Source organism: Camelus ferus, chromosome 5 (assembly GCF_009834535.1).
Source record: "Camelus ferus isolate YT-003-E chromosome 5, BCGSAC_Cfer_1.0, whole genome shotgun sequence".
Classification (NCBI taxonomy): domain Eukaryota; kingdom Metazoa; phylum Chordata; class Mammalia; order Artiodactyla; family Camelidae; genus Camelus; species Camelus ferus.
Genome location: NC_045700.1, coordinates 10,644,290 through 10,668,872, shown reverse-complemented (window position 1 = coordinate 10,668,872; position 24,583 = coordinate 10,644,290). Strand labels below are relative to the sequence as shown.

The 24,583-nt window shown below is 43.7% G+C and overlaps 1 protein-coding gene and 1 long non-coding RNA gene across 5 annotated transcripts in view; one reads left to right on the top strand and one right to left on the bottom strand.

Annotated features, from left to right (window-relative positions):
- STEAP3 (STEAP3 metalloreductase) overlaps nt 1–9,742 on the top strand; it is a 54,090-nt gene extending 44,348 nt beyond the window's left edge. For all 4 annotated transcript variants that reach the window (XM_032479308.1, XM_032479309.1, XM_032479310.1 and 1 more), the window contains exon 5: nt 7,079–9,742. In XM_032479308.1, coding sequence (XP_032335199.1) covers nt 7,079–7,360 — 282 coding nt within the window. In that variant the 3' untranslated portion in view covers nt 7,361–9,742. The remainder of the gene's footprint in view (nt 1–7,078) is intronic.
- A 4,334-nt stretch (nt 9,743–14,076) lies between these two features.
- Nucleotides 14,077–22,796, bottom strand: LOC116663568. Its single transcript, XR_004319759.1, has 3 exons — nt 22,785–22,796; nt 17,873–17,877; nt 14,077–14,149 (listed from the first exon to the last, which is right to left on the bottom strand). It is a non-coding gene; the product is annotated as an uncharacterized LOC116663568 (long non-coding RNA).
- Nucleotides 22,797–24,583: the final 1,787 nt, after the last annotated feature.

The following is a 24,583-nucleotide window of genomic DNA, read 5'->3' as shown; positions in this document are numbered from 1 at the left end:
TAACTCTTCAAGCTACTACTTTCTGTTATTTGGGGAATATACCGGAAGTGGGATTGCTGGTACACGTGGTAATTGTATTTTTAATTCACTGAGGAACCTCTATACCATTTTCCATAGTAGCTGCACCCTCTTATATTCCCACTAGACGTGGACATGGGTTCCAGTTTCTCCACATCATCACCAACACTTGTTTTCTGGTTTCTTCCGTTTTTTTAGTGGTAGCCGTCCTAATGGGTATGAAGCGGTATCTCGCTGTGGTTTTGATTTGCTTTTCCCTAATGATTAGTGATGTTGAGCATCGCTCTGTGAGCATGTCAGCCTGATACCCTCTTTAGAGAACTTTCTCTCTAAGCCTTTTGCCTCTTTTTGAATTGGGTTGTCTGTTTTTGTTGTTGTTGAGTTTAGGAGTTCTCTAGGTATTCTGGGTATTAATCCCAAATATTTTCTCAATGCTGGGGACTTATTTATCCCCAGTCTTCCAAATCAACAGATCAGAACTTAGAAAGGGTCAGTGTTCGGAAGTTGCTGAGAGATTTGGAATTCTTGATAGACATGTCTGGAAGTGACAAGGACTAGGTTACATGTGACTCACAGTCAAGGAGGCTTCCCTTGGGGGGCTGACCATTTTCATATGACATAGGAGGGAACTGTGGGCCGGAGCATAGAGTCAACCCAGCAGGCTGTGCTGAGCCCGGAAGTTGTTAAGGATGTGATAAAAAAGACCCTTGAAGTGGTCACAAAGCCAAAAAAGAACCAGAGGTGGCCAGGAGGGCTAGAGACTGGGAATCTTTGGGCAGCTAATATTTTATTTAGGGTCAAAAATGTGCTTGCGAACCTGTCTATGAACTTACAGTGCATAGCAATTAGAAAATGTTTATTTTATTTTTCACTAAAAACACTGCAAGCAATTCTTCTGAACCGTGTTGCCTCCACTTGCTGAGGTTCACCTGGTGTTCATACTGGAGGGGATGGAAGGAGAGCGTCCCCAAGGCTCCGGAGGAGCGGGAATAGGGCAGGGAACAGATTCAGAGCCGTGTCTGAGGGGAGGGCAGACAAGACAGCATCTCTCAGCCGAGCCCCTGGATCGATGCTGACCAGCCGGGCTGGAGGGAAATCCAGGAGGCCCAATTACAGCTTCTCTGTGGAAAGCTCAAAGCCAGCCTGTAGAGAGCACGCTGAGGTATCACCATGCTGCCACACTTCACTTAAACCCTTGCAGTGTCTCCTTGGAGAACATGCATGTGTGTTCGTTGCGTGATGGGTCATTGCTGTCTTCATTCCTGTGTAATGAACACGGGTCTCTGAAGATCATTAATTCTGAGAAAAGTCAGCCAGAAAGAGAAAGAAAAATACTGCATGATGTCACTTATATGTGGAATCTAAAAAAAACAGACAAATGAACTTATTTACAAAACAGAAACAGACTCACAGATACAGAAAACAAACTTACGGTTACCAAGGGGGAAAAAGGGTGGGAAAGGAGGAATGGAGTTGGAGATTTGCAGATACTAACTACTACATATAAAATAGATAAACAGCAAGTTTCTTCTGTAGAGCACAGGGAACTATATTCAATATTTGGTAGTAACCTATAATGAAAAAGCATATGAAAATGAATATGTGTATGTATTTGAATGACCGACACATTATGCTGTACACCAGAAGCTGACGCAACGTTGTAAACTGACTATGCTTCAATTAAAATAAATAAACTAATTAATTAATTTTAAAAAACAGACACAGGTGTCTCCTGCCCCTAATCTCTCAGTGGCTCCTGGGTGCTTACAGAATTCAATCCCCCATGGCCCTCCTCCCCATCTCCATCCCCAAAGTTCTAACCCTGGGTACCCCACTCTCCATCATTGCTTGCCTGGTCTGAGGGCTGCAGCATACTGCACATATACAGAGCTTTTCCTGCAGTTCTGACTTTGGCTTTTGAAATCACTTCCTTCTCCCTGAGGCTAATTAAATGACTTGCTGAGGGTCCCAGTGTCAGTCGAGACCAACACCAACAGGTGAATCTGGAAGGCCTCGTTCGTAGTCCACAAGAAACCTTCTACGCAAAAGATTTGCAGAGGCTAGAGTTATAGATCAGCACATCCTGGCTATCTTCACGTCACGGTTCCCACAGAGAATCATGTCGGCGTAGCCCTTGGGGTGATGAGGAGCTGCTTGTGGCTGCAGGTGACCCCCCCAGAGCCCACACGTGTTCAAGAGGTTGGATGCTCTGCTGTAAGATGGCCTGGGCTGTTTCCATTCGGATTCAGGATGGCCTTGATCTCCTCAGTGTCACCCATCTCCTTCCACTCAGGAGAGGAGTCCTGGTGGAGTTTGGACCTGGGGTGTTCATAGCTCAGAGCACAGGCAGGAGGTGAGGGACCAGCGCCCACAGAGCATCTAGGTGGTGTCGTGGGCTCTGTGTACACTGTCAGGACACCCAGCCTGCAGGCTCCTGGGAGCCACCTTCACTACTGGTGCCAATCCACGTGCCAAGTAAATTTTTTCCTTTTGTTTATCTTTTTTTTTAATTGTCGTATAGTTGATGTACAACTATACTTATGTAAGTTACAGGTATACAATATAATGAGTCACAATTTTTAGTTCTTCTCTATTTATAGTTACTACAGATTGTTGGCTCTATTCCCTGTTATGCAATATATTTTTGTAGCTTATTTTATACATAATACTTTGTACCTCTTAATCCCCTACCCCAAACTGCCCCTTTCCCTCTTCCGTCTCCTCACTGGTAACCAGTAATTTGTTCTCTGTATCTGTCTCTTTCTTTTTTTATTCTATTTACTAGTTTGTTGTATTTTTTAGATTCCACATATGAGCGACATCATAGAGTATTTGTCTTTCTCTGTCTGAATTATTTCACTTAACATAATATCTTCTAAGTCCATCCATGTTGTTGCAGATGGCAAAATTTTATTCTTTTTATGGCTGAGTAGTATTCCATTGTGTGTGTGTGTGTGTGTGTGTGTGTGTGTGTGTGTGTATACTACATCTTCTTAATTCTTTATCCATTCATCTGTTGATGGACACGTAGGTTGCTTTCATATCTTGGCAATTGTAAATAATGCTGCATGAACATTAGGGTGCATGTATCTTTTTGAATTAGTGCTTTTGTTTCTTTCAGATATATATCCAGGAGTTGAATCGCTGGATTGTAGTTCTATTTTTATTTTTTGAGAAACCTCCATACTGTTTTCCACAGTGGCTGCACAAATTTACTTCCCCACCAATAGTGCACAATGGTTCCCTTTTCTCAACATCGCCACCAAGATTTGTTATTTCTGTTCGTTTTGATGATAGCCATTCTGACAGGTGTAAGGTGAGATCTCTTTGTTTTGATTTGCATTTCCCTGTTGATTAGCGATGTTGAGCATCTTTTCATGTGCTTTTTTGGCCATCTGCATGTCCTCTTTGGAAATAAAAATGTCTATTCAGGTCTGCCCCCTTTTTAAGTGGGTTTTTCTTTGATGTTGAGTTGTATGAGCTGCTTATATATTTTGGATATTAACCCCACATTGGTCATATCATTTGGGAATAATTTTCCCCCATTCCATAGATTGTCTTTTCATTTTGTCAGTGGTTTCCTTTGCTGTGTGAAAGCTCTCAAATTTAATTTGGTCCCACTTGTTTATTTTTGCTTTTATTGCTTTTGCTTTAGGAGACAGATCCAAAAATATATTGCTACATCTGATATCAAAGAGTGTTCTGCCTAAGGTTTTCTCTAGGAGTTTTATGGTTTCTGGTCTTACATTTAAGTCTTTAATCCATTTTGAGTTTATTTTTGTATATGGTGTTAGAGAATATTCTAATTTCAGTCTTTTACAGGGAGCTGTCCAGTTCTCCCAGGACCACTTATTGAAGAGACTGTCTTTTCTCCATTGTATATTCTTGCCTCCTTTGTCATAGATTAATTGACCATAAGTGAGTGGGTTTATTTCTGGGCTCTCTATTCTGTTCCATTGATCAATTTGTCTGTTTTTTATGCCAGTAACATACTGTTTTGATTATTGTAGCTTTGTAGTATTGTCTGAGTCCAGGAAGCATGATTCCTCCAGCTCTGTTCTTCTTTCTCAAGATTGTTTTGGCTATTCAGGGTATTCTGTGTTTCCATACATATTTTAAAATTATTTGTTCTAGTTCTGTGAAAAATGCCGTTGGGATTTTGGTAGGGATTGCACTGAATCTGTAGATTGCCTTGGGCATATACATGATTGTGTTAAGTTGTTGATCTTCTAATTTCAGTGCATTTTTAAAACCCTGCATTTGTACTCTCCTTCCCTCGTGATGATTGTTTTTGATACCATAGTTTATATCTAATTGTTTTTTTATATCCCTTGTCAGCTTATTGTGGATATAGATGATTTTACCACTTTTGTCTTTTAACCATCCTACTAGTTTTATGCCTGGATGATTTCCTACCTTTATTGTATGTTTGCCTTTACTGATGTGTTTTTTCATTTGGTAATTTTCTTTTTCTTTTTCACCTAGAGAAGTTCCTTTAAATTTTGTTGTAAAGCTGGTTTTGTGGTGCTGAACTCTTAGCTCTTCCTTGTCTGTAAAGCTTTTGATCTCTCCATTAAATCTGAGTGAAGGGTAGGGAGCATATAGCTCAAGTGGTAGAATGCATGCTTAGCATGCACGAGGTCTTGGGTTCAATCCCCAGTACCTCCTCCAAATATAAAATAAATAAATAAGCCTAATTACATCCCCCTCACAAAACAGAGAAAAAAAACTTCCAGCTTCTTGCTCTGTGCATCCATTCTCCTCCTGAGTTCTTTGATCATCTTTTACAATCATGACCCTGAACTTTTTCTCAGGTAGATTGCGTGTCTCTACTTCACTTAGTTCTTCTGGGGTTTTATCTTGTTCCTTCGTCTGGAACATGTTGCCCTCATGTTGTCTATGTTGCTGTTTGTATTTTGATATATCTGTAGCTTAGTTACATTTCCTGGCCTTGGAGAAGTGGCCTTCTGTAGGAGACATCCTCTGTGTTCCAGGAGCAGACTCCCCTCTTGTCAACTAAGCTATATGCTCTAGGGAATCCTCCTGTGACAGTTGTGTGGTCCCTTCGTTGTTGCAGGACGACTACATGGGCAGTCTGGTAGGCTTGGATGTGTTGGCCCCTAGTCTGGTTAGTTGCCAGGCCTTGCCTTGTGCAGAGGCTGCCAGCTGCTGGTTGGCGGGGCCTGGTCACGAGGTGGTTGACTGCAGAACCCCAGGGGGCCCCAGGGCTAGTGCTGGCTCACTAATGCGTGGGGTCAGGGTCCAGAAGACTCCAGGGCTGTTGCCCACCCACTGGTGGGTGAAGCTAAGTCCTGAGGCTACTGCTAGATACTAGCCGGCAGAGCCGGGTCCTGGAATCTGGCCGCAGGGCCTGGGATTCCCAGAGCTGGTGTCAGATCACTTGGCAGGGTAGGGACGAAAAACGGTTCCTGACACAATTGTGTACGGGGTCTGAGGGGTCCCAAAGCGTGTGTTGGCCTGCTAGTGGGCCAGTCAGGGCCCCGCTGGTCCCACGGTAGGATCTGACCTTCTGTGGGATCATAATTTTCTCGCATCTGATGTCGGCCTCCTGGTAGCTAAGGCTGATCCGGAGGTTACAGCAGGCTTCCTGGAAGGCAGAGCTCATGCCTGCCCACTGGTGGGTGGAGCTGGGTCCTGGCCCTCTGGTGGGCGGGGCCATGTCTAGAGGCGTGTTGAGAGGCCACTGTGGGCTCAGGAAGTATTTATCCAGCCCATCTGCTGATGGGTGGGTCTGTGTCCCAGCCCAGTTAGTTACATGGCCTGAGGTGTCTCAGCACCGGCACCTACAGGCTCTTGGGTGGGTCCAGGTCTTGGTTCTAATGAGCCAGAGGGAGGATCCCACAGTGGCACCTGCCTGCACTGGTGTCCACGTGGTAGACAAAACTCACAAGCATGGCTGCCACCAGTGTCTGTGCCCAGGGTGAGCCACACTGCCCACCCCCACCCCTTCTCCTGGAGACTCGTCAAGAGACTCGCCAAGACCAGCAGGTAGTTCCAGCCCAGGCTGCTATCAAATTACTGCTTTTTCCCTGGGTCCAGAGCAGGTGAGAGTTTGTGTGTGCCCTTTAAAGAGAAGTTTCTATTTCCCCCAGTCCGATGAGACTCCCAAAATTAAACCCTGCTGGCCTTCAAAGCTAAGTGGTCTGGGAGCTCATCTTCCCAGTGCAGGAACCCAGGCGGGGGAGCCTGATGTCAGTCTCAGAACCCACTGTTGTGGGAGAACCTCTGCAGTGTAATTATTCTCCAGGTTGTGGGTCACCCACCCAGGGGTATAGGACTGATTACATTGCAAGCCTACCTCACCTACCTGTCTTGTTGTGGTTCCTTCTGTATGTCTTTAGTTATGGAAGAACTTTTCTGGTAAGTTCTAATCTTCCACATATATATATATATGTATATATGTGTATGTATGTATATGTGTGTATATATATATCAATGGTAATTCTGCAAATAGTTGTGATTTTGCTGTGCTCACAAGAGGTGAACTCAGGGTCTTTCTACTCCGCTATCTTGGTCAATTTCCCTTTGTGTTTATCTTTAAATCAACTTAACTTCCAATTCACTTTTTATCTGGCCTTATCTTAGGCCAAATATTATCTGTGAAATTATTATTTTGCTATGTTAGCAGACATTTAGTACTCTAATATACATTAAAATATGCACAAAACTAGGAACTTGTTTTTAAATGTCTTGCAATTTAATTCAATCTTAAGTCCTCTGGCAGCCACCAGAGGCATGAATAATACAGTTTGGGGAAAGCGTTGTTATTTTATCAAATCCTCATGAACCAATCAATCCTTCGACACTTCAGAGTATGAACATTATTCCTGATTTTCCGTTCGAGAGACTGAGGCTCAGAGAATTTAAGTAGTAATAAGATCATGCGGAGAACACATGACAGGGCTGGGCTTTGAACCGGGGACCCTACTAAAGCCGCCCTCCTTCTGGCCCCTCCGCCAGGCAAGCCCACGAGCTATTGGTGGGGTCACAGTGTCCGTCCTCACCTTGGCCTCATTCCCGCTTTCCTTTTCCCCCACAGTCCACTCTGGGCTTTGTGGGCCTGGTGCTAAGCACCCTGCACACGCTCACCTACGGCTGGACCCGCGCCTTCGAGGAGAGCCGCTACAAGTTCTACCTGCCCCCGACCTTCACACTCACGCTGCTGGTGCCCTGTGTCGTCATCCTGGCCAAAGGCCTGTTCCTCCTGCCCTGCTTCAGCCGCAGACTCACCAAGATCCGGAAAGGCTGGGAGAAGGATGGCGCCATCAATTTCACGCGGCCCGTGGACCACGCCCTGGCCCAGAAGACGAGCCACGTGTGAGGTGCCTGCACCCGGCTCCGGAAACCAGACAGAGGCAGGAGGGTGCCCAGGGCCTGTCAGGACACCTCATCGTGATCACGCAGGACAGCGGGATTACACACCGATTGGTGGTTTCAGGTCTGACTTCCTGGGACGTATGCGGTAATCTTTAGAATGAGGCACTCGTGTGTGTGATGTATATGTCCATATCGATTTCATATATGTAACAGGATTTGCAATTATACTTCCTTAGCTAAACAGCTGAGTCCCTGAGACTTCAACTTGCAGATTGAAAAGCAAGTGCCAGATGTTAGGAGAACGGCAGCTCCCACTGTTGTGACCTTGGCAGAGAGGCACAGGCTTGTTTGCACAGAAAAGGCAGCGAGAGGCTTGTACTTCGGTGGATTTGATCCATTTGTGCCCCCGCCTCCACCCTCTTTTTGCTGCTTTCCCAAGGCTTTTGCAGAGCTGGGGCTCTGAGGTGACAGGGCAGGCAGGAGCTCTGCCCGCAGCCCAATTTGGAGGCACAGTCCCCAGTGAGCAGGGGCTGTAGCCGGAGGCCGGCAGGGATTGAGGGCAGTGGGGGTGAGCCTGTGTCTGTGCCCGGGGAGCCCCATGAAGGTCCACCCTTTGCCAGGGGAGGGGTTGGAGCTGAGGCTGCCCCCACTAATCCTCCCTGTGCTGGGGAGATTTTTTTTTTCCTGAAAGAAGTCACCATGGCAGCTGCGAACTGATCATCCTGTGGGAGTGTGAAGTCACCTCCTTGCCAAAGCCACTAATGAACCCTGTCTTGAGAACAAGTGTAATTTCTTTCCCTCCTTTAAGTTGGTGATGACCGTTCTTTAAACCACTGTGCCTTCTCACCTTTTAAATCATTAGTTTGAATGTCTCCCAGGAAGGCCGGGAGCAGACCCTTTAAAAGTCGGTTCAAGGGGGAGGGGAAAGCAAGGCAGAGAGCCCTCAGCATGACAGCCCGTCTCTCTCTGGACCTGCCCGGGGGGCTGGGGGGCCGATTATCCTCATGGTACTGGTCCTGCAGGACACTAGGGACCTCTTTTGATGTCTTCTGCTGCCACCAGGCAGAGAACCTGCCTTCTGAGCACCCTGAAAATCACACTGGCTCCAAGTTTCTACTAATGAATCGTTGTTTCAGAATAGCTGGGAGGGTCTTTTCCGCCAAAGCTGCAAACTGGAAACACTGCTGCTCCAAAGGACTAAGAGGCCACAGGACTTGTGTCCTTGAATCACAGGCCACCCCTCACTGATTCGTACTGAAACTGTTTTTATTTCCCCTGTGGAGAGACGGTGATTCTCAGCTGAGCCTCTAAACCCCTGGCAGAACCAGGATGATGTGTTTGAACACATAGCGGGGTGCAATCTTGACAAAAGACATCAGTGAGACGCACCCCGAGGGGCAGTGTTGGTCACGCTTATATTCGTAGGTTGCCTGGGCCAGAGGGCATCTTAGGGTGGAATAAAGAGTCAGCCAGCAAAAGCTGAGCCAATAGTGCTGCGGAAGAGGCTGCCCCTGCCTCCCCACGGAGGCTGCATGAGCTCATGTCTGAGGAGCGCATTAGGGTCCTTTAGCAAAAAGGAAAAAAAAAAAGCCAAGAGTAAGCACATCTCATTAGGCCCGAGATGGATGTAGGGAAGGCATTACAGGCGAGGCTGCCGGCTTCCTGCAGATGTTTTCCATCTGCGGCTCCAAGACTGAGTGGCACGAGCTTCTCTCCCAGGTGGGCCCTGGTGGAGCAGCAGCCGTGGCCCCCAGAGAGGCTCGCTGGAGAGGAGGCAGCAGCAACAGAGATGGCAGCATTTGCTTGACAAAACGAGGGCCCATCCCTTCCCTGCTGATAGGAAGCAGGGAGAACGTGGGCAGCGGGGACCCACCAAGGATCGTCAACCCGGGTCGGTACCAGCTGCCTTTCTTCTCTGGCCCTCCCCACGCCTGGGAAGCTCCCTTATGCCAAAGATGCTGACCCCGAGCAAAGTCCAGTGTGCTCCCTGCCCTTCTCCACCCACCTCCTGCTGCAGGTGCCCCTCAGGAGGGAACAGGTACCAGCAGAGGACTTGGCCACCGACTGACTGGACCATCAGCTCCTGAAAGGCAGGGAGGGCTATGTGTTTGGCCTTGACCTGGTGTCTGCAGCTGCTTTTCCCTACCTCATCCGGCAGCCGGCAACAGCACCCCCATGAGAGCAAGTCACTCCCTTACAGCCTGGGGAATCCCATGTGCCTCTGGGTACAAAAGTGCCTGAACCAAAGTGCTCTGGAAACCCTAAATGCCGTGGACGGAGGTTGAATGTTTAAAATCTATGCCATTAAAACAGTCTGTGCATTTTGTTTTTACCTTGTAGAGCTTGACTAAGCAGCAGCGAAAATAAACAGATAACCTTCCGCGAATTTCAGGCTTTTAGTTCTGTCACATTGATCGCCTGCGCGTTCGTTCACACGATCGTTGGCCCGGGCAGCCTTCCGACTGGAGTCTGCTCTGAGTCAGGCCACGTGCAAGGCGAGCGCAGGACGATCTGGGCTGGGGCTCACCTGAGGAAGGGACCTACAGATCCTCAGCAACAGCCCAGTACAGACATGGACGGGGCCCGGGTGACAAAGGGCAAGGGTATGGGAAAGGAGGACCCAAAGCCAGTGGCGGGAGGGAAGGCTTCCTGGAGGGAGCGGTGTCTGCACTGTGGTCTGAAGGCTGGAACCGGAATGTGGGTCCGAGCAGCAGCGCTTCTCAAACTACAAGGTGCATACGGATCTTGTTCAAACACAGGTTTGGATTCAGGGGTCTGGGATGCGGCTGGAGGCTGTGCTTTTAATAAGTTCCCAGGTGACACACAGGGCTGATCCTCAGACACTGAGTAACAAGGGCTTCGATGGCTTCCTTTGTCTCGGCTCTGCTAGACAGTCTATGGCCCACAAACCAGTGCATCTCTGCCCCTTAAGCTTCCTCTGGACTCTGGTCCCCTGGCTGCCCTGACGAGATATGCCTCTGTACACTGCTGCAGTGGCTGCAACCCCTGTTCTCTTAAAGGCAGAGGGCGAAAACACTGCACCAGAGCCACAGCCTTGCATTCTGTGTGCTCCGTGTAAGATGCCCCCGGGTGGACCCCCACGGCAGCCCTGGGTCCATCCAGAAGACAGGACACCCACCTGCCATGCAGTCCAGCTTTTCTACTGAAGTAACCAGAATTGTCTAACTGTACTGGGAAATTAAAAAATCATGTGCAGAAAGCAGTCTAGTGGCTAAAAACCCATTTCTTGGGAACAATAACCAAAAGATGGCCTTGCCATTTTGAGCACATGAAAAGAGTTTTCCAAAGTGAGAAACATAGCTGGAGAACAAATTCACTGCACATAATTTTCAACAGGAAAAAAAAAAGTCTTGTGCTTGGAGGTTTGTTTTTCTACTCTTTGTCCTTCCAGATAGTTTATCTTAGTTCAGTTTGATCTCCAATAGTTACTCAAAATGCTTTGGCTTCATTTTTGTTTTCTCTGTTCTGAAATGAACAGTCACAAATGGAACCTTTGATGCACTTAGCAACCAAAAAGCTTCCCCTGCCAATCCTCCCATAAAGTGAATAATCAACCCCTTGTTTACTAAGTGTTGATTTCATTTATTGGATCAGAAACCCAACTTATTTCTATAATTTCCATCATATGCAGAACCTACTTTTGTAAATCTAATTTTACCTAACAGTTCAAACTTTTCCCCAACCAGAGAATTCATTAGAGTTTTAACTTCCTGAAGAGTCTTCCTGCTATAAAGAAACTAGTTCCTGGACAAAAAAACATACTTTTTAATGCACTGCTGAACTCTCAGGAGGTAAGAGATATCACCAGGGCAGAAAATAAATGGGAACACACATGCACACACAAATAAATAAACTAAACAATGCTCTCCTTGGCTGCTGGCAGAAGCAAATTTGAATTCTTTCTGGAGAAAAGCAACTTCAGTTCATATCAACCAAATAAGAACTCAATATCTAAGATCAACAAACCACAGGTAAGAATCAGCAGAAACACAACTCCAAGGAATAGAATTATCAAAATAGAATAATGAAATACTAAATATCTAAAGAATTAAAAAGTAGAGTCATGAAAATAAGTAAGCAATGAGACACTATGAAAGGGCCAGGCATGATGAAAAACAGAACCTTCAGAAATGAAAAAGTATTGGAAACAAACCTAACACAATAGAAAATCAATAAATTCTAAAATGGAGCTGAAGAAATTACCCAGATGGCGAAAAAGAGACAAATGGATTTAAAAATATAAAAGAGAGGTTAAAAGAAAGTTTAAAATTTAAAAGTCTAAAATTAAAAATCTAATACACAAAAAACTAGAGTTCCAGAAAAAAAAAATGGAGAGGCAAATTTTAAATTGTACATGTTAAAATGGTAAATTTTATGTTATATGGATTTTACCCAAATAAAAATACCAAGAACTCTGGTTTATCAAAAGGCAGCATAAATAATGTGAAATAAAAACAGAAAATACATTTTGTAAGAACTAAAATCAATTTTTGAAAATGACAACACAAAAGAAAACTGGACAAAAGATATGAACAGGCAATTCACAGAAAAGGATAAATAGGGAGAAATAAACATATGGAAACATGTCTGACCGCATTAGGATTCAGGAAAATGGAAATGAAGACGACAAAGAGCAAACCATTTCCCTCCAGCAGATGTGGAAAGTTCAGAAGTCTGACGGTGCCAAGTGTTGGCAAGCATGTGGGTTAATGGGGACTTTTTATTCCGACAATGACAGCAGAAATTGATATAACAACTTCAGAAAACAATTTACAGTTATCATTGTAATATCAAATATTTGCCCTAAGAACCTATAATTTCTCCCTCAATATAACTCAGAAAAATTCTTATAGGTGAACAATAAATGCTATAAAAATATTCATGGGGCTTCTGGAAAGGCAGCAATCTTGATGGTTTAATTTCTCCTAATCCTTCATAAAGATACATGAGCAGCTCAGATTGCAAAACTGAAAACCCAGGGGCAATCACAATGACAAACTAGATGATACAGACCCCACAAACCCTAAAACCTGACTGAGTGGAGACACACCTACAAGAACCTGCACATCATAGCAACAGAGCATGTGACAGATGGAAGAACCTCAAATGAGTCACAGGGAAATCCAGCAGGCCCACTGGAGAAGGGCAGCAGATGCGGGGAGGGGTCTGCTCACTCCCACAGCGGTGGGGACAAGGGGCGGAGCCTGGAAGGGCCAGTAGAGCCTGGGCCTGAGAAGCGCTCAGAGCTGACCAGCTCAGGCTCACATCTAGGACTAGTCCCAACTAGAAGGAACTGCCAGGAGCAGAATCCAAAGGGAGCAGGTCCGTAATTAAAGTAAGTCAGATAGAGAAAGACAAGTATCACATGATATCACTTATATGTGGAAACTAAAAAAAAACAAACAAAAAAACCCCAAATTCTATTTACAAACCAAAAACAGACTTCATAGACATAGAAAACAAACTATGGTTACCAAAGGGGAAAATGTGGGGAGGGATAAATTAGGGGTTGGGGATTAACAGACACATTACTAAGTATAAAATAGATAAACAGCAAGAACCTACTGTATAGCACAGGGAACCATATTCAGTTTCTTCTAATAACATAAAATGGAAAAGAATCTGAAAATAAAATATATATATTTGTATATGTGTAACTGAATCACTTTGCTGTACACCTGAAATTAACACTGTTAATCAACTACATTTCAATAAAATGCAAAAAAAATTTTAAATTTTAAAGAAGGGAGCAGGTCAGGGAAATAGTGAAAAAGAATAAAAAGAGGATCCAGATAAAAGTAGTCAGGAGATCTCAGGAAGCCAGGTGCCACAGTTCCCTAATACTTAACAAAAACAACAGAAGAGGGTACTCTAAAGTTGTAAAATTGGAACAACTCTTAGATTATAGGAGTTTTCCATAAGTTCAGGAAATCTAATATTATGTACACATAAGTAACAGAAAAGGATTGAAGTTAAATCCCATACAGTTATTCAAGGAAAAAATAAGGAGCAGACTAACATCCCTGCAGATTATAAAAGCACGCCAGAGATACGCAGGGATGGAAACTATAGCCTAATGTTTCAAAATGGCAAGGCGTAGGAGGGTAATAGCTCAGTGGTAGAGTGCATGCTTAGCATGCATGAGGTCCTGGGTTCAATCCCCAGGACCTCCATTAAAAATAAAACAATCCCCCGCCCCAAAATTTTCTTTTAAAAAAGCAAGGGAATGAGAAATCCAGAATTCAGGACGGTTTTTATCTAGAAGGAAGCAAAGAGGATGGGGTAGGGAAGGTACCCATAAGCTATTTTCTTAAGCTGTGTGTACTTTTCATTACTGTTTCATAATTTACAAATAAGTTTATATTAAAAGTCTATCAGCTCTCAGCATTTGGTGGTATCTTCTGAGAAGCCTCCGTGCCATGAGAGCAAAGCGGAGGAAGGATCAAATGCTCAGGCTGAAGCGCAAAAGAAGAAAGATGAGGCAGAGATCCAAGTGAACTTGAACACCCATGGAAGCCACAGGAGCAGAAGCAAGGAAAGCCAGAGGACAGGGATGCTGATAGAAACTGTTGGACTGCATGCCTACTGTCTAGAACTTGTCTCAAAGGATCTGGAACATCTATTGCCATTCTGATCGCCTCCACCACCTTTAAGAGACCCATCTTGCTTGTATCAAAATGGTCTCTTTTGGTCCTTTGCCCTGGATCTGTGATATTCTGGACTAGTTCTGTTCTCAGTTGTGGCTGAATGTAACATGTGTACGATAAATCATCTCTTCTGCTGTCTTAGCTAAAGGAGAAACAAGTTTATCAGATCTGCACACACAGAATTAAAAATTACAATGTAATTCTCCCTTTCATCTGCCATTCATTCATTCATTCAGTTAGTCACTCAACAAGTGGTTACAGTGTGCCTACTCTATGCCTGACACCATGCTAGGTTCTAGGACAGAACCGTGAACAAGTCACCACTGCTCCCCTACTGTAGCTCGCAGCCTCCTAGGACTTGTCATGTCACTGGAGGTGGTGCTGAGCATGAAGCAGCTTTTTAAAAATCTGCATAACTGAGAGCCAGGAGGATCCACAATCAGAACAATCAATTTCAGAATAACTGGGAGATACCTTCTTAGCATCACTTGAAGGAGGTAATTTAAAATTAAGCAGTCAACACATATATCCAGAGGGAATTCTGATTTGAAAAGATACATGCACCCAAATGTTCATAGCTATTTACAATAGCCAAGGCATGGAAGCAACCTAAATGTCCATCGACAGATGACTGGATAAAGAAGATGTGATATATATACACAATGGAATACTACTCAGCCATAAAAAAGAATGAAATAATGCCATTTGCTGCAGCACGGACGGACCTGGAGATTATCCTTAGTGAAGCCAGAAAGAGAAAGAAAAAATACCACATATCACTTATATGTGGAATTTTTCAAAAAAGACACACATGAACTTGAAGAAACTGACTCACAAGACATAGAAAGAAAGCTTATGGTTACCAAAGGGGAAAGAGTGGGGATAAACTAGGAGTTTGGGATTAACAGATACACAGTACTATATATAAAATAGATAAATAAGGATTTACTGTATAGCACAAGGAACTATATTTAATATCTTGTAATAACCTATAATAGAAAAGAACCTGAGAAAATATATTTAGTTATATAAATATACTTATAAATAAAACTGAATCACTTTGCTGTACACCTGAAACTAACATAACACTGTAAATCATCTGAACTTCAGTTTAAAAAAAAAAAGAAACTAAGGAGTGTGCTGTGTGGTATAATTGTGCAACTCCATTGCCAGTACATAACCGCTGTAAAGGCAGCAGTGTACGTATGCATGCATGTGCACATGCGTGTGTGTATGTGTATCCGTGGATGCACATTCATTCTATTACAGATACATCATCTACTGCAGCAGGTCGTCTCTAATACAGAATCAACCTGCAAGTTTTATTTGCAGCTCCAGTGACCCCCTTGGGCGCAGCTGCCGCGTCTGTGGTCCACTCACTTTCTCACACTGGCCTGGGTAGCCCCTAGCCACACTCATTAGTTCTCCTTCACAATTTCTGCCATTTCCAAATAGCACGCGAAACTTATTTTTTCATTTCCATGTTTTCTTCATATCAACTCACTTTTTTCCTCGAATACATTAATTTTTAAAGTGTTCCTTCTGGAGAGGCAGCACAGCACAGAGGTTAAGAACACAGTCTGGAGCCCCGGTTTCAACACCGCTTCTGCCCCTTCCTAACCTGAGTTAATCGCCTCGTGACTCGGTTTCCCCATCTATAAAATGAGGGTGATTATAGTTCTTATCACAAAGGTTTATGAGAATTGTAGGACTGTCTCTTTGTGAAGTGTTTGAAACAGGCTTTCCACAGAGTAAGTGCTGTATGAGTGTTTGCTAAATAAATACCTCTAAGGTAAATGGAAAGCTAGTATTACTGGCCATAAAATCTTAAGGCAAATAAAACCTTAAAAACAAAATAGGATTACTAAAGCCTAGCTAGATATTTACCTGCTAAAAAGCTCAGTGGAGTGCCCCTGGTCTCTTTATAATTATAAAACAGACAAGACAGAACGAGGCTAGAGAAATCTTAAGGACATCCTGACACCAGAGTGAGGCCCCCCTCTTCACTCAACCAGAAGACCAGGAGGGTGAGTGAAGCAAAGAGTAACTTTCTCATTGGGCCACTACCAGAAATCATCCCCAGATACACAAGGAATAGGCTGTAGGTGCTCTGGAAAGTTCTGTTAAGACCATTAAGACATAAAAATTTGGGCAAGTGAGACGTGTCCCAAGAAGCACATATAAATGAAAAATGAAACCAGGCATTCCTGGGTCGATCTATTTCTCACCAACATCCCTGAGTTGAGAGTGAAATATCTTCCACTGAGAGGCTGGCTCTGATGCAGAGACTTCGTTTTCGCTTTGAATTGAAGCTTTGTAGTACAAGGCGCTGCCAGTGGGACTGTCACTTAAGCCTCCTCTCCATCCTTTGTCTTGAGGTGACTCAGCACTTCCAGCAGGTGATGCCAGGTGACAGCCTACAGCCAACTTGCCTTCTCTTCTCTTTTGCAGGCAGAGCAGGCTTAATTTTCATGTATTTATTCTTTCCGCCACCAGTGTCACCTGAGACGGACGGCTGGAGGGGTAGCGTAGATTTGGGATCTTGGCACCACTGGACCTCCTGTTCTGTGTGGCCCAGGTTAGAGCGCCTGTAAGGTGTCAGTCTCAACGGGCCCTGATGGATGGGGTCAGCACCCTGGACAGCCTCCCTCCAGAAGAGGATTCAAGGTGATGTTTAGCAAGCAGAGCTCCATCCCTGGAGCACACAGTACTGCATAATCAACTCGACACCAAAACAACAAAAATGGGAAGGGAAGATTAAAAAATAATCCAAATTTCATAGCACTGAAGGGTGTGATGAGATGGGGAATAGGGTAAATGCATGAAGCCCAGAATCACAAAAACGCTCTCATTTCACTCTTTTAAATAAACCTCAAGGCTCAGGTAGGAGGCAACATTCTTGCCCTTGGGAGAATTCTTCTTAGTCCCTCTGAGCATGTCCACTTCAGAGGTTCTCTCTTTGTGGATGAGCGCAGGAGGAGCTGGGAATGCTGGCCACCTAAGTGAGTGTCTTGAATAACTAATGGGGGCGTTCTCAGTTGAGTGAGAACCTAATATGCCCCTCAGTACAGAAAATCTCTTGATAGGGCCCTCAGTGGGAGGCCCAGGGATTGGGAGAGAAGCTGGCTTCAGGCTGGATGCCTCTGGAGGCACCAAGGGTCAGCAGGGGCGAGCGGACGGCAAGAGGGTACACAGGTCAGCACTCTGCAGCCTCTGCTGGCATCGCCCTGCCCTCCCAGGCTTGGGTTTATATGATGTGCTCACCTGCCCACAATACAGCCACCCCCTTCTCCCCACGTCCCTGGGCAGATAGCCCAGGGTTTGCCCTGGTTCTGACTTTCTCCTCCCTCTGTCCTCCCTGCACCCCTCCCGCCTGCTCCCAGTTCTCCCCTTTCTCTTCACCATGTCCTGTGTCTATTTTAGTGTTGAAAGGCTGGCACTGGAAAATTTTTCCATGTCTAGATGCCGTACTATCAAATCCAAAAATCAGAAATCGGGCTTTGACAATGGGACCAAATCTTGGAAACTGAGACTTGCCAGGAAGTTCAGGATACAATCCCTATTGGCACGATGGAATGACCACAGACATTCAGGAGCACAACTAAGACATCCAGAATCAGCTTCTTGGTAGAATCTGGCTTTTCTGCTCACCCATGATGTAAAAATGGTTTCAGACATCATGCTCACTCCTCCTCTCAGCCACATCTTTTCTCCTTCCTAATGCTGGACTTCCTAGAAGCCTTCCATAATTACCCAGAACCCAACCTCAGTGTCTCCGTGTCCTCTCATAACCAGATGAGTGCTCCCTGCTAACTGGCATGAAAGAGAATGCATATCCAGCCAATGACAAGAGCTCCCTGTCCCTTACTGAGCCATAGCATGAACAGGCACTGTGCTGGACAGACATGTGATGACACCCCAAGAAGTAGGCACCATTAGCCTAATTTTACAATGAGGAAAATGGGACTCAAAGCAAACTGGACAGGGGGGAGGTTTATAGCTCAGTGGTAGAGTGCCACGCTTAGCATGCACGAGGTCCTGGGTTCAATCCTCAGTACCTCTGCTAAATCAGTCAATCAATCATTCAATCCCAATTATCGCCCCTAGCCCCTCAAAAAAGTTTTTAAGTCTAAAAAAAAAGGGTTTAAACAACTTTTTTAGTAAATCGCCCAGAGTCATATGGACACCAGACCCTCTGCTCTTAACTACCGTGTCACTGTGTCACACAGAATCCCCCAGAGACCTCAGTGGGTCACTGGGTTTGTGCAGTACTGATTTAGGTATATATTCTCAAATTACCTCCAACCCAAGAATACTGCTTCAGGGTTTCTCAGGCTCTTACCATATGGAAATACTAAAGTACAGCGGCCCATGTTCATTTTGTATACTGTGAATTTTTTTTTGCAACCTAATGGCTAAAACAATTTTCATATTTAAAACTTAAAAACATGTACTGGGAAAGGATATACTTGCACAACACGGGGAATACAGTCAATATGTTGTAATAACTAAATGGAAAGTAACTGTAATAATTGTATAAAAATTGTTAGATTACATTAAAAAACATACACATGGATAAAAAAATAAAAAGAAACAAATATACCATGGGAATTTGCCAACAGAATCTTATGGTTGATAATCTTCTAAAGGACTTAACCCAGAATTTCACAGGAATAAATTTAGATTTAACTCTCTATGGGCTGTATGTGACAGTGGCTGTAGGGACCCCCAGCAAATTAATGAGCTTCAGTTTTGTCATCTGTAAGGAGGGGACATGATAGTGTTGTCCCAGGATTGTGGAGAAGATCAGATAAGGGCATTCCTATCCAAAACACCACCACAATCCTCAGTAAACACTGGTCCTCTTAGAATTTCCTTATTGGGTTTCTTAAAATAATTACACACATTTGTTTGCATGTTCTTACTAAATTCTTAAAAATCAGTAATTTAGTCAAATCCAATTCATTTACATATACATATATATAATACACTCATCTCCTGTGCATAAAATCAGTTGAAAAGAATGACACAGTAACTATCAGCTGACATTTTATTTAACTTGATAGAATGCCATTGTCTCAGTACAAAGTGACCTTAACTGCTTCGAAATTCCTTCCTTATTTTTATGGCAACAAATCATATGGTGAAGGAAGACCTTCGTCAGGGTCATCCAACTCCGGATGGCTTCTTTGGGGATCTGTGCAAGCATCTCTGAGGACTCTGGAGGAAAATCTCAGTAATTGGTTTTAATGGGGCTTCTTTTGAGAATATATATCCCACAGGATCTGTCCTGTCTCCCTTTTTACATACCAGGTCCTCAGTAGAGGGGACTATATTTTCTCTGTCTTTTGTGTCCCACTGCCAACACCTCACCGATTCAAATCAACAGATACATTTCAAACAGGCAGTGCATATCCAAACCTGTCAGGGCATGGAGACAATATAAAAAAGAAGCAGAAATTGTGGCCCTCCCTGTGAGTCACAGATAATCTCATCCAGCAATCTTGGCACAGGCTGAGTTATCTAAATATTATTGCTGGTATATGAATTTCTTAATAGAAGTTCCAGAAAGCCAAGTTAACTTTTAGAAAAATACATGATGCAATAAGGAAAGCAAATCCACTTGTTCATACATAAATAAACAGAGCTACACATTTATTAAGCCCTGATATGTGCCAGGCAGGGGAGCTCCAACAGCAAACAAGACCCAATCCCCAAACTCCAGGAGAGCCCTATCTTGCAGGGAAGATCAGCGTGTGAAAAAGCAAGGCCATGGCATGTTATGAGCACTACGAAGGACTGCCAGGACCTGGTGAGGACCCAAAAAGAGCACAGTCAAGGCCACTGGCTGTGAGGGGGTGAGGGGTGGGGTCAGAAAAGATCTTAGAGATGAGGTGATACTTGGCGGTGTCTCCTAAGATGAATGTTTGTCTGGTGGAGTGGAGCATTCTGGAGAACAGGGGAGAAACCACAGCAGCATGGTGTGTCCAGAGAGAAGAGGTGGTGGGGACAGAGGAGGGCTGTGGCAGCTGGGAGGGGGGTATCAACTCACACAACGAGAGAAAAGGTTGGAGATGTGCCTCAAGATTAAACCCAGAAGTCCCCACACCACACTAGAGTGTGCACTTTTATCCTGAAGGAACACGGGGACCCATCATCAGGTGGTTTGAAACAGGGAGGGACCCAGTCTGACTTGCATTTCTAAAAGATTACTCTGGAGGGGAGGGTATAGCTCAGTGGTAGAGTGCATGCTTAGCATGCCCGAGGTCCTGGGCTCAATCTCCAGTACCTCCATTAAATAAGTAAACCTAATTACCTTGCTCACCCCAAAAAAACCCAAAAAATAAAAATAAAAGATTACCCTGGTAGCACGCATGATGGAGGGACTCGATGGATGGGAGTTTGCAGGTAAGGACACCAGATGGGAAAATGTCTCAATGGTCAAGATGAAAAATGATGAGGGCCCAAAGCAGGACAGTGGCAGTGGAAAGAGAAAGGGAGGGCAGTCTTGTGAGAGGTTAACTCCAGAAATTCTGAGCTCCCTCATCTTGAGGAGGCATCAGAAAGCAGTGAAAGGGAAAGGGTGTGGAAATAAGGGAACCCTCCTACACTGTTGGTGAGAATGTAGTTTGGTGCAGCCGTTATGGAAAACAGCATGGAGATAACTCAAAAAACTAAATATAGACTTAACATATGATCCAGCAATCCCACTCCTGGGCTTATATCTGAAGAAAATTCTAATTCAAAAAGACACATGCACCTCAGTGTTCCCAGAAGCACTATTACAACAGCCAAGACGTGGAGACAACCTAAACATCCACTGACACATGACTAGATTAAAAAGTTATATATATACAATGGAATATTACTCAGCCATTAAAAAGAATAAAATAATGCCATTTGCAGCAACATGGATGACCTGGAGATACTAAATGAAGTAAGCTAGAAAGAGAAAGAAAAATACCATATGATATCACATATATGAGGAATCTTAAAAAAAAAAAACGACACAAATGAACTTATTTACCAAACAGAGACAGACTTACAGACATGAAAAATAAACTTATGGTTACTGGGGGGGAAAAGAGGTTGGGAGGGATAAATTGGGAGTTTGGGATTTGCAGATACTAACTACTATATATAAAATAGATAAACAATAAGGTCCTACTGTATAGTGCAGGGAACTATATTCAATACTTTGTAATAGCCTATAATGGAAAGGAATATGAAAAGGAATATTCTTTTATATATACAATATATATATTATGTAATATAGATTATATAACATATTATTTATGTTATAGATATATAAATGAATCATTATGCTGTACACCAGAAATTAACTCAACATTGTAAGTCAACTATACTTCAATTTAAAAAAAAACAATAAGGAGATTTCTTTTTTAAAAGAAGAAAGTGGTAAATGCAAATCAAAACTACAATGAGGTATCAACTCACACCAGTCAGAATGGCCATCATTCAAAAATCCACGAACGACAAATGCTGGAGAGGCTGTGCAGAAAAGGGAACCCTCCTACACTGCTAGTGGGAATGCAGTTTGGTGCAGCCACTGTGGGAAACTGTATGGAGATTCCTCAAAAGACTAAGAATAGACTTACCATATGACCCAGGAATCCCGCTTCTGGGCTTATATCCAGAAGGAACCCTACTTCAGGATGACACCTGCACCCCAATGTTCATAGCAGCACTATTCACAATAGCCAAGACATGGAAACAGCCTAAATGTCCATCAACAGATGACTGGATAAAGAAGATGTGGTATATTTATACAATGGAATACTATTCAGCCATAAAAACCGACAACATAACGCCATTTGCAGCAACATGGATGCTCCTGGAGAACGTCATTCTAAGTGAAGTAAGCCAGAAAGAGAAAGAAAAATACCATATGAGATCGCTCATATTTGGAATCTAAAAGACAAACAAACAAAGCATAAATACAAAACAGAAATAGACTCATAGACATAGAATACAAACTTGTGATTGCCAAGGGGGTGGGGGGTGGGAAGGGATAGACTGGGATTTCAAAATTGTTGAATAGATAAACAAGATTATACTGTATAGCACAGGAAATATATACAAGATCTTATGGTAGCTCACAGAGAAAAAAATGTGAAAATGAATATATGTGTGTTCATGTATAACTGAAAAATTGTGCTCTGCACTGGAATTTGACACAACATTGTAAAATGATTATAAATCAATAAAAAAAAACTTTAAAAAATAAAATAAAATAAAAGAAGGAAGTAGTAAAAGGCAAAGAAGGATATCATTCACTCCAGCTACAATTAGGAAAAATTTTTCTAGTAAAGCTGGTGAGTCTGAGGAACGTCCCTTTTACCCTTAGAGTCCTTCCTGCCTTCCTGACAAAGATAGCGTGATAGCTGGTCGTGAGCAAGCTCCGAGCCCCAGCGCCATCACAGAATAGACGGGTAACTAAGTGCGTAAATCTAGTGCCCACGGGCTCAACGCCAGCTGTTCTCAGACCTGGCTCGGTCTCTCTTCACATGGTCCAGCTTGTCCTGCAGAGGTTGCTGACCCTTGTTGGGGGAAAGATACTCAGACTTGGCATTTTTAAATATGGCTTTCGTCACTCATGGAAGGTCTACATGAAGGAAGCCCCAGCAGCCAGAAGCCAGGCAATTAGAACACTCCAGTCCTTAACACACGGATATCACAGGTCCTCTCTGCACTCAAGATCCACCCTCACTGCCGTCCCTGCCTCAAGGGCCTTCTGACCACACGTCAGAAGGCACTACACAGGGTGGCTGATCATGTATTTTTTGATAAGAAGTCAGATAAACATTTGAAAACCATGGGGAACATCTCAGTTTTTGTTCAGAACAAAGGGGAGCATGAACTTCTGTTAAGAGGACGTGATGTTTGTTCAGAGAGATTAAGGATCTTTTTTGATTACTTAAGTTTTTAACTAAATCTGTGATATGAAGTTCTGGTGGTTCTGGAAGAAACTGATTTCCTCAAAAGCCTTTCGAGATAACAATAAACCTCTCTTCACTCCTGAAGGAGGAGGTTCGATTTGGACAAAATTCTGTGCTTTTTTTTTTTTTTAATACAACAGAATTGCTCTCACTTAAATTCCAATTTCTTATAATAATAGAGTTGTTCTTCAGTTAGGTAAGTTGGGAGAGTGATTTGTACCATATACATACTTTCCGCAAACATACAAAAATGAGGACCCCAAACTCATCTATGGTGACAGAAATCAGAACAATGGCTTCTGACAGTGGAAAGGCAGGAAGGGAACTGAAAAAGGGCACAAAGGACATTTCTAGGGGAGGAGGAGGCACGTTCTGTAAAGATACAGATAGGGATGGAGGTTACACATTTGTCACAACTCGTAGAACTGTACACTTACGATCCTTGCATTTTGCTGTATGTAAATCATCCTTCAACTTTTAGAAAAAAAAAAAAGGGGGAAAGAAGCAAGCAGGTTTCCAGTTCAACATGATAGACTGACCCTATTCGTTATAGTGTCTCCCCTGGAAACTCCGCTGTCGTGAGGGTAAGGGGATAACAGAGGTATAAGCCCATGAAGACAAAGAGACCAGGACAAAAGACATGAGGGACCAGGGAAGTCATCCCAGTTTTGAGATGGAAAGTGGATCAAGGAATAGGAATTGCCAGCGTAGAGTTGAGAAGCTCCAAATAAGGTGCTCACAGGAAGTGAGAAGAAGCTGGTTGACTCACCTTCCGAAACCTGGGAGCCTCGGGTCTGGACTCTGGGACCCAGAGCATCATTCAGGAGGCCCCACCCACGCACAGAGCGCTTGTAAGCAGCTGTCTGGCACCTCAAGCTTTAATATAATTGACAGACATTGGAGAAATAACTCTACCACATGAGAAAGAAATTAAAGCAAACTGGACAAAGGAACCCAGAGGACACAGAGACAATGCGAGGAGCAGAATTTAAATAAAACCACAACTAACATCTTGAGAGAGAGAGAGAAAAGAAGCTACTGCACCCATAAGAGAAGACAAGGACGCTGTAGAAAGGAAATAGAAAACTGTAAGTTGAAAACTGAAAACATGATTGCAGAAATCTCTAAAAATCAACAGAGGGGAGGGTATAGCTCAAGCGGCAGAGCGTGTGCACGAGGTCCTGGGTTGAATCTCCAGTGCTTCCTCTAAAATAAATAAATAAACCTAATTACCTCTCCTCCTCCAAAAAAAAGAAAACGAAAGAAAGAAAGAAAGATCAATAGAAAAGTAAGAGGATGAAACTTAGCAAATTTCCTAGAAAGGAAAACCAGAAGACAAAAGACAAAGGCCTTAGAGGAGCAATCTGGGAAGCCCAATTTCTGGTTAATAGAAATGCCAAAGGGACCAGAGAAATCAGAGTAAAAAGAAATCATCCACCGACACGAGAAAATGTCCCCAAACTGAAAGACACAAGTTTCCAGATTAGACTGGTCCACCAAACGCTCCGCCCAAGATTTAACACATACCCTTACCAAAGCAAAAGGCTGTGAGATTTCAGCACACTTGGGATAAATGGAATATTCTAAAAGCTTTTAGAG